Source organism: Scyliorhinus torazame, chromosome 28 (genome assembly GCF_047496885.1).
Source record: "Scyliorhinus torazame isolate Kashiwa2021f chromosome 28, sScyTor2.1, whole genome shotgun sequence".
NCBI classification, from domain to species: Eukaryota; Metazoa; Chordata; class Chondrichthyes; order Carcharhiniformes; family Scyliorhinidae; genus Scyliorhinus; species Scyliorhinus torazame.
The window spans coordinates 18,253,253-18,269,509 of NC_092734.1; the positions used below are offsets into that span (position 1 = coordinate 18,253,253).

A 16,257-nucleotide genomic window follows, 5' to 3' on the forward strand; every position below is an offset into this window, starting at 1 on the left:
TGTGCTAATTTCCCATTCATACCAATTATTTAACCAGCCGTTTATAATTTTTAGGGACCAGAGCACTCTTCAGCCAGACCAGAACGATTCCTACAGATGTGCAATGAAGATTCGGATATATATCCTGTGAGTTTAAAAGCCCGTCCATTATTTTGTTTGTGTAACCACGAAAGACACATAATGGTGAAATGGCATCCATATAGAATAAATCTTTCAGTATAAAGTGATTATGCAGGAAACGAAAGCACTAGCTGTGAACCAACTTTGAAGCACCTTCATTATTTATGTAAAATACAGGTAGAACCTTTGAATTAAAAGGATTAAAGTGATATTCGTCTTGCTGCTTGGAAATATGAAGGACATAACCTGAATCAAACATGATCCTAAATGTACTCTCTAATCCCTTGTACAAGTGTTATTTTCATACTTATCTCCAATCCCATTTGCAAGCAATTGTTTTGCATTAAATATGCAGACATCTAGTGTCATCAGTTTTGTGCCAACCAGCATTATGTGAATGCTGGAACTGCTGAAATTATACACTCTCACTTTTTATTGTAAGGAGGAATTTTTTAAAAAGACAGACGATTTCAATCCTTAACTCCTACTAAAATATAAAGCACTTCAGTTTGTGTCTAGCACCCTAAAGTGATATTAATAGACACCAGTGGAAGAGTTCTGATGAAAAGTCATTGATTCAAAGGTTAACTGTTTCTCTATCCAATGTTGCTATTTGACTATAGGGGAGGTGGTAGCATTGTGGTATTGTCACTGGACTAGAAAACCAGAAACCCAGGGTAATGCTCTGGGGACCTGGGTTCGAATCCCACCATGGCAGATGGTGGAATTTGGATTCAATAAAAATCTGGAATTAATGATGACCATAAAGGCCATCGCCGATTGCCGTAAAAACCCACCTGGTTCATAATGTCCTTTAGGGAAGGAAATCCTAGGGAAGGCTGACAGTGCCAAGGTGCCAGCTGGGCAGTGCTAAGATGCCTGTGTTCCAGGGGGAGGGCTGGGGGCCACCCTGCACTATCCCTGGCCACCCAGTCGCCTCCAAAGGTCTGGGAGTCCCCCCCACCCCCGGGTGCCGTTCCGCCTGGTCCGCGTTTGTGTGGACCAGTACTGAATAGCGCCCAGCTGCGGCCTCATTGGGGAGGCCGGTAGATCCCGGGAAGGCAGTAGATACCGGGTAAGTAGATTTAAGGCCGACTTATGCAAGCGCGGTTTGGTCCTGACGAGGTGCCGTGGCCGTCGGGCAGCTAACAGGAGGTGTCATCCGCGTCACACGCATTCCCATTGGGGCGTGACGTGGCCGGTACATCACGCCCATTATTTGACCCAAACACTTCATAGATGAATTTAAATTTTCAGTTTGATTTGCTTCTGGTGTCATAACATTTTTGTGTCAAAGTCGCAGCAAGATTGTACCATTTAATTTGTTTCTGTAAATTATGTTTAAAGAAATGAATAATTAACAGAACAAATTTCAAAAAGCAATTCTTGAACAAAAATGCCAGTACGAAAGCAATGCTTTAATGTCCTGGTTACGGTCAGTCTCCTGATTTTCAATTCAGTAAGAATAAGTTCTGATTATCCTGGTCAGGTTTTGGTCGACTTAAGGTATAATTTCACAGGGGTAGCACTACTGCCTCATTCATGACGCTGAGAACCCCAGTTCGATCCCGGCCTTCGGTCACTGTCTGTGTGGACACATTCTCCCCGTGTCTGCGTGGATCTCACTCCCACAACCCAAAGATGTGCAGGGTAGGGGGATTGGCCATACTAAATTTCCCCTTAATTGGAAACATATTTTAAAAATGTATAATCTCAAAGTAAAACTCGATGCAAATTAATATTACAATGTGCTTCAGCTAAACTCTTTATTTTTAAAAATGTATTACCATATGATTTTCATTATGATAGCTTTCTGAGAGTATGAAGGCAAGTGATGATTTGAAGTAAGCTTAATTAGTATTTCTGAAGAAAAACTGCAAATATTTTGCCACGTGATTTCTGCCTGAATTTTATGAATATTCTGACTTTTTCTTCAGGAATACACTGAAGAATTTGAAGTAACGCAACTGTTTGATTGCAATTGGATTATAGTTAACTGCTCCACACCAGCAAACTACTTTCATGTGTTGAGAAGACAGATTCTGCTACCATTCAGGAAGCCGGTATAAAAACATTCCTTTTTATTTTACGGTCATAGTCATTTAGAATTTCATCGGAGGAAACTATTATTTATATGAAACCTTTTGAGGTTCACAAACTACTGTCATAGGACATCACTAGCATGTGTGTTCATTTTTAAATGCAACATTAATGTTCTGCCTTTCATTTTCGTTTCAAACTTCTTCTGACTCTCTCCGTCATTCAGTTGATTATCTTCACGCCAAAATCTCTGCTAAGACATCCGGAGGCCAAGTCCCATTTTGATGAAATGAAAACAGGTAGGTTTTGCTTTTAAAATCGAAAAGTATCGAAACAACCAGCTTTACCAATGGCTTTAGAAAGAACTGACATTACGAGGCAAAGTTTCAATCTTGGGCAGTCAGTAATCCAGGCGAGTTGCATCGTTTCCTGCATTGGAGTTTTTGCTCAAGCTTCCACTCAAACTCATTTGCATATCACCACATCGGAAATCAACCTCGAACCTGGTGTAGTTGTATCTATGTTCGGTCCACACCGCCCGTGACTAACTTGATTTTAAACAACTGGAAATTACTTGAAAAATTGTATAGCAAAGCATTAGTTTCATGGATGTAGAGTGGTCAGTTTCTTCATAAATGATGTCATATTTGTAAAACTTTTAAAAGGTGTCTATTTGTGCTCCTATGCAATTCGTGGCACCATTATCTTAAGAGAATTAAGGGTTAGGGTTAGGTTAATTTTCCCAAATTATTAGATTAACCATCTGGTGCTAAGATTAAGGTCAGGGCCTAGACATTCAATGGCATCGAGTGTGCTTAAAATATTTAAATTGGTGTCCTAAACTTGGCCAATGACCACTTAAGAACCTTCCCCTAGCCTTGTTTCTAAAGTACATGTGCTGCCGATCTGTGAGATAGTGCCTGCTTGGATCAAGGTTCAGGACCTGCATCTGTAGGTAAGCCGGCCTCCTCTTCCAGAAGCAACACAGGTGTAACCACGTTTTCAGTATGTGAAATGAAGTAGAACTGTGGTATGAACACAAAGCAGAGTGGAAATAGCTGAAAGCAGCTGTAGTTTGCTGTGCAGAGTGCTGAGAGTGAGATTGGAGTAAGACAGTAATGCCACAGCAATGACCCTCTCTCTACCCATGATGGCCAACGTGGTTTCTTCTGCAGGCGTTGAATGTGTAGATGAACTCTCCCTCCTGATGCACAGCCTTGTGCAAAAAAGAAGGGCATGTGTTGATGACGTTCTCATAAGGTGTTAAGATAATTTTCCTGCTGTGTTTGAACAGTTGATATGCCACATGTAAGAAGTGAGAGCTGTAATATTGTTGAGTTTGTGACTGAGGAGAAGGAATTGGAGTAAAGTACGGTTGATGATTTTAAGAAAGTAACGACAACCTGGGCACAGGAAGTTTTGTTGATAGTAAGGTTGAAAGTGTGAGCAGAAAGTAAGACAGCAGCATTCTTACCTTAACAAGTCTGGTTAGGTCATTAAACTTCAGCAGTCCTGTCATATCCTGGGAGCTAAACTACAAATGAACTTCCGAAATAGGAGCAGAAGTCAGCCTTTCAGCTCCCCAGTCTGCTCCATTATTCAATAAGATCATGGCTGAACTGTATGGGTTGAGTCCCACATTCCCCATCCAACCCGATAACGTTTGGTTCCTTTGCCTAACAAAAATGTATCTACCTCCGCCTTAAAAATGTTCAGTGACCCTGCTCCCATTGTCTTCTGAGCCAGTGGGTTCCAAAGTCACAGAGAGAACTAATTTCTCCCCATCTCCATCCTATAAGGGCGATCTCTAATTTTAAAACCGTGCTCCCTGGTTCTGCATCCACAAGAGGAAACATCCTTTCAACGTCCACCTTGTCAGTACCATTCAGGATCTTGTATATCTCAATCAAGTCACCCTTCACTCTTCTAAATTCCAGTGGAAACAAGCCAAACATTTCCAACTTATCCTCAAAGGACAACTCGCTCATTCCAAGTATCAATCTAGTAGATCACCTCTGAAACATCTCCAATGCATTTACATTCTTCCTTAGATAAGGAGACATGACATTTACCTCCACTTAAAGCTGTGACAGATGTGTTGCCTGTGATAACAGCTCTCTGGAGGAGAGCAGAAGCTTCATTCTCCTGACCATTGCATGGACCAGAGCCTCCAAAGCAGGTGCCCAGTCTGGGACTTTTCCCAGCTGAATGCACTTCCACTTTAAGAGATACTGGCTGCCTTTAAGTTGATGCTGTCCCACCCGGCCATCCCCAAAACAGGTGCGCCAAGAGTAAGTAGAACTGGCTATTTCATTTTGATTAAGTCTCAACAGGCATTTATAAAATGCTGCCTAGGGCCACGTGAACTGGCACGTTGAATTGAGAGCACAGGGGCTGGAACTTTACTGCCCTGTTGCAGCGGGGTCAGTGCCATAAAATGCAATGAGCCATTCAAAACTCCATTGACTTTGGCAGGAACAGCCGTGAAATTCCACCATTGAATTATCCGGTGCGGTCGAGTTTCAAGGTATTAAATGTGGCAGCCAAATAGCATCCATATTTGTTCTGTTGAGGATAATGAATGATGCAGGGTAGAGGAACATGGTACAGTGCAAAAATGCTCATAAAACCATTCCACAACTTACTTTGAATCCTCTCCTTGGGGCTGGATCTCAACTTCAACTCAGATTATTGCATTGAAATTCTTCTTAACATCCATAGCGATTCTGACCGTACCCCAGGACCACCTCTGATATTTCAAATTTTATACAGATACACATGTAAATTTGGTCCAGAACTCAACTATACTGTACCTTCGATAGTGTTTCCAATCAGACCTCCAAAGATTGATCATCTCAGTGCAAGATAGGGAATTAACATAATACCCCAGAAATCTTCATGAATCATGTACAAGTTCAGCTCTTGACACTTACTTGTATGAGTTGGAGTTCTTAGACTGATAAACAACATGCCAGGATCCGAGTCTTGCATCAGATGACTGGTTTATATTAACTTTGCACCCTGGGCACTCTATTTTGTTCAAGAAAAACTAAGAACCTCAGTGCCAATATGATCCATGGTGCCTTCCCGTCCAGTGATTCATGCTGTGAAGCACGCTAAGGTAATCAATGTTTGCTGCACCAAATAAAGAATTGTCTTTGCCACTGATATTTCACAGACACAGCATTTCAACGCATCATACCTGACGAAGGGCTTGCAGCTCAAAATCCAAATGATGTGAAGAGGCTAATTTTCTGCGCAGGCAAAGTTTATTATGAGCTTGCAAAGGAAAGGGTGAACAGAAAGCTGGAGAAGGAGGTGGCAATTATTAGGCTGGAACAGGTAAGTGTTTAAATGGAACTCGGGGAAGCAAAGGTTATGATTTGTGCAGAAATGGCTTTCCGGTTCATTGTATCAAAAATAACGGGCGAAATTCTCCTACCCGCCCCGCCACATTTCTGCGCCGACCGGCCGGCGGGAGTATCCGTAACACCGGCCGGTCAATGGGGTTTCCCATTGTGGGGCACCCCCACGCCGTCGGGAAACCCCCGAGCGCCGGCAGAACGGAGACTCCCGCCGGCGGAGAATGACGCCCAACATTTGGCACTTTCTGATTCGTGATATTTTTTTTTTAAATCTTTTTGAATGTAATTATATTATAGCAGGGCTTCTGCACTTTCCTGACTTATGGGGGGCGATTTTCCAAAATGGAGCACAAGTGTTCGCACCATCGTGAACGCCGTCACGTTTCACGACGGCGTGAAACGGGCACGGGGACGACCGATCTGGCCCCCACAGCACGGCGCTGGAGCGGTTCACGCCGCTCCAGCCTCCCTTCCCGGCGCCATGCGCGGGGGACTTCTTCAGCGCGCCGGCCCTGACTCAACATGCGTCGGAATGCAAAGTAGGCCGGGAAGGGGGGGGGGGAGGGGAGAAGAGGCCGGCCCGCCGATCGGTGAACCCCGATCACGGGCCAGACCCCATCGGAGGCCCCCCCTCCCCGGTGAAGGAGCGCTTTTCCCCGCCACACAGGCTGCCCCTCAACCGTTCGCGCAAAGTTCCTGCCGGCAGCGACCAGGGGTGAACGGCGCCGGCGGGACTCTGTCGTATCCGCTCGGCCCATCTGGGCCGGAGAATCGGTGGCCCCGCTGATTCCAGCGGCCCGCGGCCAGCGCTGATTCTCCGCACCTCGGAGAGTCGGGGCGGCATGGTGCGGTTGCGGCGATTCACCGGCCCGACACGGGGCTCGGAGAATCGCGCCCATGGTTTGTAAAAAAATATATATTTCTTAAAGTTTTTTAACACAATTTTTCTCCCTTACAAACAATAACCCCCCCCCCCCCGTAACAAAAAAAACGAGAAATCGCGCAGAGCACGATATATACATGGCAAAATGATATATTTACACAACTTTGTACACTGGCCCTCACCCGTACGTGCCAGATTCCCCAACCCTCCATGTTATCTCTTGCTCATCCACCCTCCCAGGCAGCCCCCCCCCTCCCAGGACATCTCCCCCCCCCCCCCCCCCCCCCCCCACCCCCAAGGTTGCTGCTGCTGCTGACCGGCCTTCCTCTAACGCTCCGCGAGATAGTCTAGGAACGGTTGCCACCGCCTGTAGAACCCCTGCGCAGACCCTCTCAAGGCAAACTTAATCCTCTCCAACTTTACGAACCCAGCCATATCATTTATCCAGGCCTCCAGGCTGGGGGGCTTCGCCTCCTTCCACATTAACAAGATCCTTCGCCGGGCTACTCGGGATGCAAAGGCCAGAATGCCGGCCTCTTTAACCTCCTGCACTCCCGGTTCGTCCACTACTCCAAATATTGCTAGCCCCCAGCTTAGCTTCCGCCCATGGTTTTTTAATTATGAAAGATAACATTTATGTAGGGGTGAGTGGAAAAGCAGAAAACTCCGGTCTATATTTTCTTTATGTCGCCATATAATTGCAATGTGAAGTAATCTACACATTTGACTGCAATCATTGCAGGTTTAATTAATACTGTAAGAGAAAAAAAATGAACTGGCAAAAATGATCCTCACATTCTGGGCGGAATGTTCCCAAATAAATGACAAAAGTGTCATATCTGGCGTGAAAATTGATGCTATTCCCGCTGGCCCTGATCCAGATTGCAATCTTTAGGCACTTTGAATTTTTTTCCCCCACGTGAGAAATGCCATTCTTGAGGCACAAAGCACCTGATTCGCCTGCCTCGAGGGTCATCTTAACACTTCAATCAAAGGGGCGCTGCATTTAAACGGCTCCACAGCATTCACTCTCATTAAAGTCAGGAGATTGGCAGCTTCAAGACCAACTCCCAGATTCTCGGAGAGAGCCCTCACTTGATTGCTGGATGCCATGGAGGAGAGGCAGGCCACAATCTACCCAGGTGTTGGCAGGAGGCCCTCCAGCAAGGTCACTAATTCCGCCCGGGGCACGGTGGCAACACTGGTCAGTGCTAGCAGCATGACCATGAGGACAGGGGTTCAATGCAGAATAAGGATGAATGACCTATGATCTGCAAGGGTGAGTGCCCTCCGTTTCCCATTGGCATTCGACTCTTCCATTGCACCCAATCTCCCAGCAGCATCCTCAATCCCCCTGGCACCCCTCATCAGAGTCCCTCACTGCTTAGGCGCAGTCCCTCACAACTTCTCAGATACTGAAGCATCTCAATATCCAAATGCAACGAGACCTGGATAATATCCAGACTTGAGCTGACAAGTATCAAGTAACATTTGCACCATGCAAGTGCCAGGCACTGACCATCTCCAGCAAGAGCAAATCTAACCATCTCCCATTGACATACAATGCCATTATCATTACTGAATACCCCACTATCAACATTCTAGCAGTTAGCATTGACCAGAAAGTGAATTGGACTAGCCATACAAATACTGTGACTACAAGCACCGGTCAGAGGCTGGGAATTTTGTTATAAGTAACTTATCTCCTGGTTCCCTAAAGCCTGTCCATCATCTACATGGGACAAGTCAGGAGCGTGATGAAATACTCTCCACTTGCCTGGATGAGTGCAGCTCCAACAACACTTGGAGCTCGATATCACCCAGGAAAAGCAGCCCGCTTGATTGGCACCCCGTCCACAAATATTCATTCCCTCCACCACTGATGAACGGTGGCAGCCGTGTGTACCATCTACAAGATGCATTGCTACCACTGCAGGAACTTACCAAGGCATCTTAGGCAGCACCTTCCAAACCAATGACTGCTACCATCTCAAAGGACAAGGGCACACCATCAGCTGGAAGTTCCCCACCAAGCCACTCACCATCCTGTCTTGGAAATATATCGGCACTTCTTCACTATCGCTGGGTCAAAATCCTTGAGCTCCCTCCCTAACAGCACAGTGGGTGTACCTACACCACAAGGACTGCAGTGGTTCAAGAAGACAGCTCACCACCACCTTCTTGAGGACAATTAGGGAGGGGCAATAAGTGCTAGTCTAGCCAGTGAAGCCCACAGTCATAGAATCATATGGTACAGAAAGAGCGCTTCGGCCCATCTCATCTGTGCTGGTCAAACACAACCACCTAACTATTCTAATCCCATTTTCCGGCACTTGGCCCATAGCTTTGTAGGCCCTGGAATTGCAATTCTTCATGTTATGAGGGTCTCTGCCTCCACCAACCTTTCAGGTAACGAATTCCAAACTCCCACCACCCTCTGGGTAAAGGTTTTCCCTCACATCTCCTCTAAACCTCCTGCCCCTTAATCTATGGCCACTGGTCATTGATCTCTTCAGCAAGGGGAAACGTTTCTTCCTTAGTACTCTATCTGTGCCCCTCATAATACATCTCAATTATGTCCACCCTCAGTCTCGTCTGCTCCAAGGAATGTCTAGCCAATCTCTCTTCATGACTAAAACTCTCCAGCCCAGGAAACATCCTGGTAAATCTCCTCTTTCCAGTGCTATCATATTCCTCCTACAGTGCAGAATCCAGAACTGCACACAATACTCCAGCTGTGGCCTAACCTACATTTTATACAGTTTCAGCATAACCTTCCTGCTCTTAAACTCTATGGGTGCGATTCAACTAATTGGGAACAAAATCCCATAGCGAGCGCCTTTAACCTCATGTTTCCCATCGTTCACAGCACTGAGAAGCACATGGGTATACAGCAAACTCACATTATATAAATGGCCTCAGCGGGGGTGTGCGGCCGAGGCCGCACACTGCCCCATTTTCTGCACTGAGGAGATCCGCTCGCCGGAACTCCCCAGTGTAGCAAGGAATCAGCACACCATTTTTAAATGGCCTCCCGTTTTTCAAGGCCCCGAAGCGTCCCCCAACCCCCTCCCCCAGCCCAAGCGCACTATGGGAGGGTCCCCACTCCGAACCCCCGGCCCGATCATGCTCGTGCAAAAATGCCAGCTTGGCCCCTACTATTTCCTCCCTTGTCTCACTCAGGAGCCTGGGATACATTTCATCAGGAGATTTGTTTACTTTTAAGCCTGCAGACCACTCAGAACCTCCTCTCTGTCTATGTTAATCTCTTTAATTCCCATAAATGAATTTTTTTTAAGGGTAGTGAGTGGCAAGTGCCAACCCAGTTCTTGGTGTAAATGAAAGTCCTTTGCTCAAAATAACCTGTTTCACAATTTAAAGTAGGTTCAGAAGCCACAAGGATGGCGTGTCACGTGAAAGGACCGTTAGCCAGAAGAATGCATTCTCAAACTCCATTAAAAATGACTGTTCTTTGCTTGCTGGAGGATGTTTAGCATAATTTTATTCGGTGCAGAAACGTAAAGCATGGTACAACTGTTGGTCAATTTCAAGGGGTTCATTTTTAAAAATCAATCCCTGAAGCACTTTTTGTTTCGGGAATGTAGTTTCAAATTGTAGTTAGTTTTGATCCTTATACTGTAATCCAACTGGTAATAGGCAGTTGTAGTTGTTGGGGCAGTTGTAAGGGCTTTTCACAGTAACTTCATTGAAGCCTACTTGTGACAATAAGCGATTTATTATTATAGTTGTGTAACATGAAAACACCTTGCACAATGACGTGACCATTCAATTATCTACGTAAATCTTTTAAATAATTAGTCTTCTCAATAATTACCTTTGAAGAGGCACAAGTTGTGATAATAGCCAAAATGTTTTATGCCTTTTTTTAAGGAACATTCCTGTATTGCACTTGGGTGCAAAGATAACAGTTTTAGTTATGACTTAAATTTTTTTCCCACACTTTTTTATTCTGATGTCCCCTTTTTGCAGATATCACCATTTCCATTTGATCTCCTGAAAGTGGAGCTTAACAAATATCCTGACGCAGAGCTCATCTGGTGTCAAGAAGAGCACAAAAACATAGGCTACTATGACTATGTGAGACCTCGTTTCCGAGTGATAGTGCAGTTTAAAAGACCTGTTTGGTAAGTAGGTAGAGTTAAATAATTTCTGTTCCATTTTCTAGATATCTTGCTCGAGATGAATGATTGTGTGAAAGAGAGAATAAAATTGGAGCTTGGCATCGGTTCAGGTAGTGCTCGCACCTGGTGACACAGCTTGTAAAGTATAGAAACAATTTGGAACTTGTCCTGCCTCATACTCATTTCTCAACCAATGATACTTTCAAAAAAAAAGATTATCCACTTATTACCACTTTGTGGGGCCTTGTGGTACAGAAATTGGCTACTTTACAATAGTGACCGTACTTCATCGGCTGTGAAGCACTTCGGCGCACGCTGTGAAAATGAACAGGTGTCATATAAATGCAAGCCTTTTCTCTTTACAACTGTGTAAACATTTGCACACAAGCTGCTGGACAACCCGATGCACAATTTAGATCAACACTTCATTGCAGCACGGAGGGAGGACTAACCTTGGGATGAAATGCTAAACTGAGGCCCCGAGTGCCTGTTTGCAGACCAGAGACTGGGCAAAGTTTCCTCCTCGGGTCTGACAAGATGATTGACGAATGGGCCTTTCATCTGACGAGCAGTTTGTGGGACCTGGCAACATCCACTTTGCCTGCATCATTACTCATCCAACAGTCAGTAATGTGTCAAAACATAATCCAGAGGACGGTCTGAAAGATGTGACCAGTCGTTCCATAAATACAAATTTTCTTTGTTCCTTTTTGACTTGTTGTGAGGAGGTTTAAACACGCCATGGCCCAGAGGCAACAGCTGTCTCTGCTGCAGCTTGACTGTCCTGAATTGATATTCAGGGATTCACACTTGATTTATTGTCACGTGTACAGAGGTACAGTGAAAAGTATTTTTCTGCATGCAGCTCAACAGATCATTTAGTACATGAAAAGAAAATACATAATAGGGCAACACGAGGTACAAAATGTAAATACATAGACACCGGCATCGGGTGAAGCATCTGGATTATGTTTTGACACATTACTGACTGTTGGATGAGTAATGATGCAGGCAAAGTGGATGTTGCCAGGTCCCACAAACTGCTCGTCAGATGAAAGGCCCATTCGTCAATCATCTTGTCAGACCCGAGGAGGAAACTTTGCCCAGTCTCTGGTCTGCAAACAGGCACTCGGGGCCTCAGTTTAGCATTTCATCCCAAGGTTAGTCCTCCCTCCGTGCTGCAATGAAGTGTTGATCTAAATTGTGCATCGGGTTGTCCAGCAGCTTGTGTGCAAATGTTTACACAGTTGTAAAGAGAAAAGGCTTGCATGTAGTGTTAATCAGATCAGTCCATAAGAGGGTCGTTTAGGAGTCTGGTGACAGTGGGGAAGAAGCTGTTTTTGAGTCTGTTCGTGCGTGTTCTCAGATTTTAGTATCTCGTGCCCGATGGAAGAAGTTGGAAGGGTGAGTAAGCCGGGTGGGAGGGGTCTTTGATTATTCTGCCCGCTTTTCCAAGGTAGCGGGAGGTGTAGATGGAGTCAATGGATGGGAAGCGGGTTCGTGTGATGGACTAGGCTGTGTTCACAACTCTCTGAAGTTTCTTGCGGTCCTGGGCAGAGCAGTTGCCATACAAAGCTGTGAGCAGCCAGATAGGATGCTTTCTATGGTGCACCTGGAAAAGTTGGTAAGAGTCAATGTGTACATGCCGAATTTCCTTAGTTTCCTGAGGAAGTATAGGTGCTGTTGTGCTTGCTTGGTGGTAGCGTCAACGTGGGTGGACCAGGACAGATTTTTGGTAATATGCACACCTAGGAATTTGAAGCTGCTAACCATCTCCACCTCAGCCCGTTGATGCTGACAGGGGTGTGTACAGTACTTTGCTTCCTGAAGTCAATGATCAGCTCTTTAGTTTTGCTGGCATTGAGGGATAGATTGTTGTCATTACACCACTTCACTAGGTTCTCTATCTCCCTCCTGTATTCTGACTTGTAGTTGTTCGACATCTGACCCACTATGGTCATGTTGTCAGCAAACCTGTAGATGGAGTTGGAACCAAAATTTGTCATGCATTCATGTGCGCGTGATTAGGGAGCATAGTAGGGAGATAAGTACGCAGCCTTGCGGGGCCCCGGTATTGAGAACTATCGTGGAGTAGGTGTTGTTGTTTATTCTTACTGATTGTGGTCTGGGTCAGAAAGTCGAAGATCCAGTTGAAGAGTGAGGAGCCAAGTCCTAGGTTTTGGAGTTTGGCTGGGATTATGGTGTTGAAGGCGGAGCTGTAGTCAATAAATAGGAGTCTGATATAGGAGCCCTTGTTGTCGAGATGCTCCAGGGATGAGTGTGGGGTCAGTGCGATGGCGTCTGCTGTGGACCTGTTGCGGCGCTATGCGAATTGCAGTCGATCTAGGCATCCAGAAGTGGGAAAGACTACTTGAGGCCAAAGAGTTCTTAAGAAAGGGAAATTGGGCAAGAAATTCCACACAAAATTTCAAATGCTGACTAAAGACGGCTACTAAATATTAAACTACAACTGCATACCAGAGAACGCCCAAGATAATAACTGTGCTAATATCAAATCCATTTCAATTCTGTATTTCCTAAGTAGCATTGCAATCCTTGAAAAGGTGCCAAACCGGAAAAAGCTAACATGATTTCATAACTTTTTAGAAGAAAATTTGATGAGCACAATTATTATGAAGATGAGTCACATTCAGCTTAAAACTTCAACTGCTTGCCGTTCCACAGATGCTGCCAGACCTGCTGAATATTTCCAGTGCTGTTGTTTTTATTTTATATTAGCATAATTATTGCAGCACGGTAGCATTGTGGATAGCACAATTGCTTCACAGCTCCAAGGTTCCAGGTTCGATTCCGGCTTGGGTCACTATCTGTGCGGAGTTTGCACATCCTCCCCGTGTGTGCGTGGGTTTCCTCCGGGTGCTCCGGTTTCCTCCCACAGTCCAAAGATGTGCAGGTTAGGTGGATTGGCCATTCTAAATTGCCCTTAGTGTCCAAAATTGCCCCTAGTGTTGGGTCTGGTTACTGGGTTATGGGGATAGGGTGGAGGTGTGGATCTTGGGTAGGGTGCTCTTTCCAAGAGCCGGTGCAGATTCGATGGGCTGAATGGCCTCCTTCTGCACTGTAAATTCTATGAAATTACATTGGGCTTTCTCTGGTGTGCAGTCCCAGATATTGATATTTAGTCAGCATTTGAAATTTAGTGTGAGCAGTTTTTCTCAGCCTGTCATTACAAGCTATATTCAATTTAAAGCATGCTTGCTGATCATTAAATTTAATTAAAATCTAGGATATTTGCTATCGGTCTTATTTATTTATCCAGATCCCCAGGTGAGAGTTAAGCTTCAAATATTTACGAAGGGAAATAGTGAAGAGTTTTGCGGTGAAGAACATGCATTACTTATTTACATTCAGCTATTTGGGGCTCACATCAAGTCTGTCTGTTTAAACTGACATATTCATCTTCCTACAGGTATGTTGGGCGTGACCCTTCGCCAGCTCCAGCCACGGGTAACAAGAACACTTACCTCACAGAGCTCCAGGACCTGCTGGACATGTCATTCAACCTCAAAGCTTTTAAGGCTTGAGGTTTTAGACTCGATTGAAACCAATCCTTGAGGACATATTACGAGGTGTTGGTTCACTTCTTAAACTGCTGAGAAACAATGCACAAAAACAATTGCTGTCCATTCCTTATACCTTTCCCCATTGCTCTCATTCATCACACAAACGAGGTCTTATGAATGTTCCCAGATTTTTCTTTCATTCATGGGATGAGGGTGTCGCTTCCCTAATTGCCCTCCAAGGTGGTGGCAAATGTTATTGGTGGGGTTTTTTGCCAAGTTAATTTAAACTAAGTTTTTTTAAATATTGGTGTTTAAGTAAAGTGCGAACACGGAAGCTGAGAACCAGGAGAACAGAAAGATAGTCTTCATTCATTTTTATGCATTATAATCACTTTTGTTCAGTCAAGGTTAAATTAGTTTTTGGGGTCACCTTCATAATTTTCCAAGGCTATTGAAGTAGCTACAATAATAAAGCATTTTAACAGTATCATTCCGCTTTCTTGAGAAGATACTTTTAGTTGTATTTGTAGTGCAGATAGGCACTTCACGATATATAGTTGATTGCTCATGAAAGAATATTAACCAGTTAGTCTCTCACAAAACACCACGACACGGACAGTTGAAAGATACTTAATGAAGCACAATTTGACACCTTCATCAGTACATAACGAAAGGCACTGACCTGTTGTGCAATTCTATTGGTCCCTACCTATTGCTGCTGGCATCTACAATCAAAGAGAGCATGCCTGTTTTGGGAGCGGTAGGAGTTTATTGGAAAAGTAGGGAAGGAGAAGTTACAATACACCAGCCTATTAAGGATTTGTTCTGTGCAATACTTTTATGTCTCCTTACCCAACAGCACCCCCCCCCCCACCACCCACGAAATAAATTGAAACCAGCAAGTTGCCTTCAGAATTGAGCTTTCAGCAATAGAACAGGTATACTGAGAGAATATTACTCTGAAATTATAAATTACAGTTTCATTCTGCAAGCGAGATTGATCTGATAAATGATAAAACTGAAAATATTCAAGATCCAACTTTTTTTGTGGAAGGAATTCGACATTAGATTGTTCACAATTCAGCATTCTGTTCAAATATGTTTTGCGTTACAAACATAATTATCTGGGCGAGCAACTGTCCTGCTCTGAAATATGGAAATACAACAGAAAATGGGGACGGTTTCAGCTAGTTTTATCAGTGAGATGCTGAATTATCCTTCTTAAATTTCCAAAAGTACATTGGATTTGTCTTTAAACTTGGTTGAATCATTTCTTATGTAAGTATAGCAAGCTGCCAATTACTAAATTTGCGAAGAATGAGCTTGAACTCTTATGTTTTGAGGTCAAAACCAAGCTGAAGTACACTGAGAGAACGGTTGTGGATCCTGCACAAGCATTGTAACTTGCACTGCAGTTACAATTTATTTAGTTGGTTACCAACACAGACAGAAGAAGGATCATTGCCAAGGGAGTAGCTATTTCACTTTCTTTCCTTACCTGCCTCCATTATAAATTAAAGAAGTGGAACACTTGTACACCTTACTGTGCACATATCAATCGGACCCACAAGTGAATTCTGGATCTGCAGTAAGATATATTTCAAACTTTCAATGTCACCCTCGACTAACATTGACTGACTTCAAAACATAAAGTAATTGTTTTCTGTTTAAACTGTCGTGGGGCTCTTACCATAATGAGCTACTTCATCTTATGGGAAAGGTCAAAAGAAAACCCGTGTAAAGATCTATCCAATCGCTTAATGTGCAGCTCCCTCTTTGTGAGATGAAACAATGTTCCTCGATTTAATGGAGCTGGTGCATTTGGAAGATTAGCACTTAAGCCATAGCAGTTTCTACTGTTCATCTTAAACTTAATGCAAAATAAAGAATGACAAAAAGGACATTGAGCTTTCTTTTCTGATTGTTGATTTTAACAAAACAAATGACTTGAGTACAAAGTGATTAACAGATTTAAAAAGCAGCTTGAGTGCATGGGGTAACAAAGAACAGCATTGTGACGCCTCAAAGTAGAAATGGCAAATGCTGTAGAAATGATGACCAGACCTGCCATTAGTAACAGGAATACCCGAAGAGGCACCATTCACAACAGACTGAAGCAGCCACACACAATGGATAATATAAGTCTCCTATTGCAAGGGAATTCGATAGTTTTAAGAGCAGAA

At 44.1% G+C, this 16,257-nt stretch overlaps 1 protein-coding gene across 9 annotated transcripts in view; it reads left to right on the forward strand.

Moving 5' to 3' along the window:
* The window catches only part of ogdhl (oxoglutarate dehydrogenase L), a 135,660-nt gene extending 119,685 nt beyond the window's left edge, over positions 1-15,975 (forward strand). For all 9 annotated transcript variants that reach the window (XM_072491567.1, XM_072491563.1, XM_072491559.1 and 6 more), the window contains exons 18-23: positions 55-126; positions 2,058-2,183; positions 2,387-2,459; positions 5,339-5,502; positions 10,399-10,553; positions 13,981-15,975. In XM_072491567.1, coding sequence (XP_072347668.1) covers positions 55-126; positions 2,058-2,183; positions 2,387-2,459; positions 5,339-5,502; positions 10,399-10,553; positions 13,981-14,095 — 705 coding nt within the window. In that variant the 3' untranslated portion in view covers positions 14,096-15,975. The remainder of the gene's footprint in view (positions 1-54; positions 127-2,057; positions 2,184-2,386; positions 2,460-5,338; positions 5,503-10,398; positions 10,554-13,980) is intronic.
* The last annotated feature ends 282 nt before the right edge of the window (positions 15,976-16,257 follow it).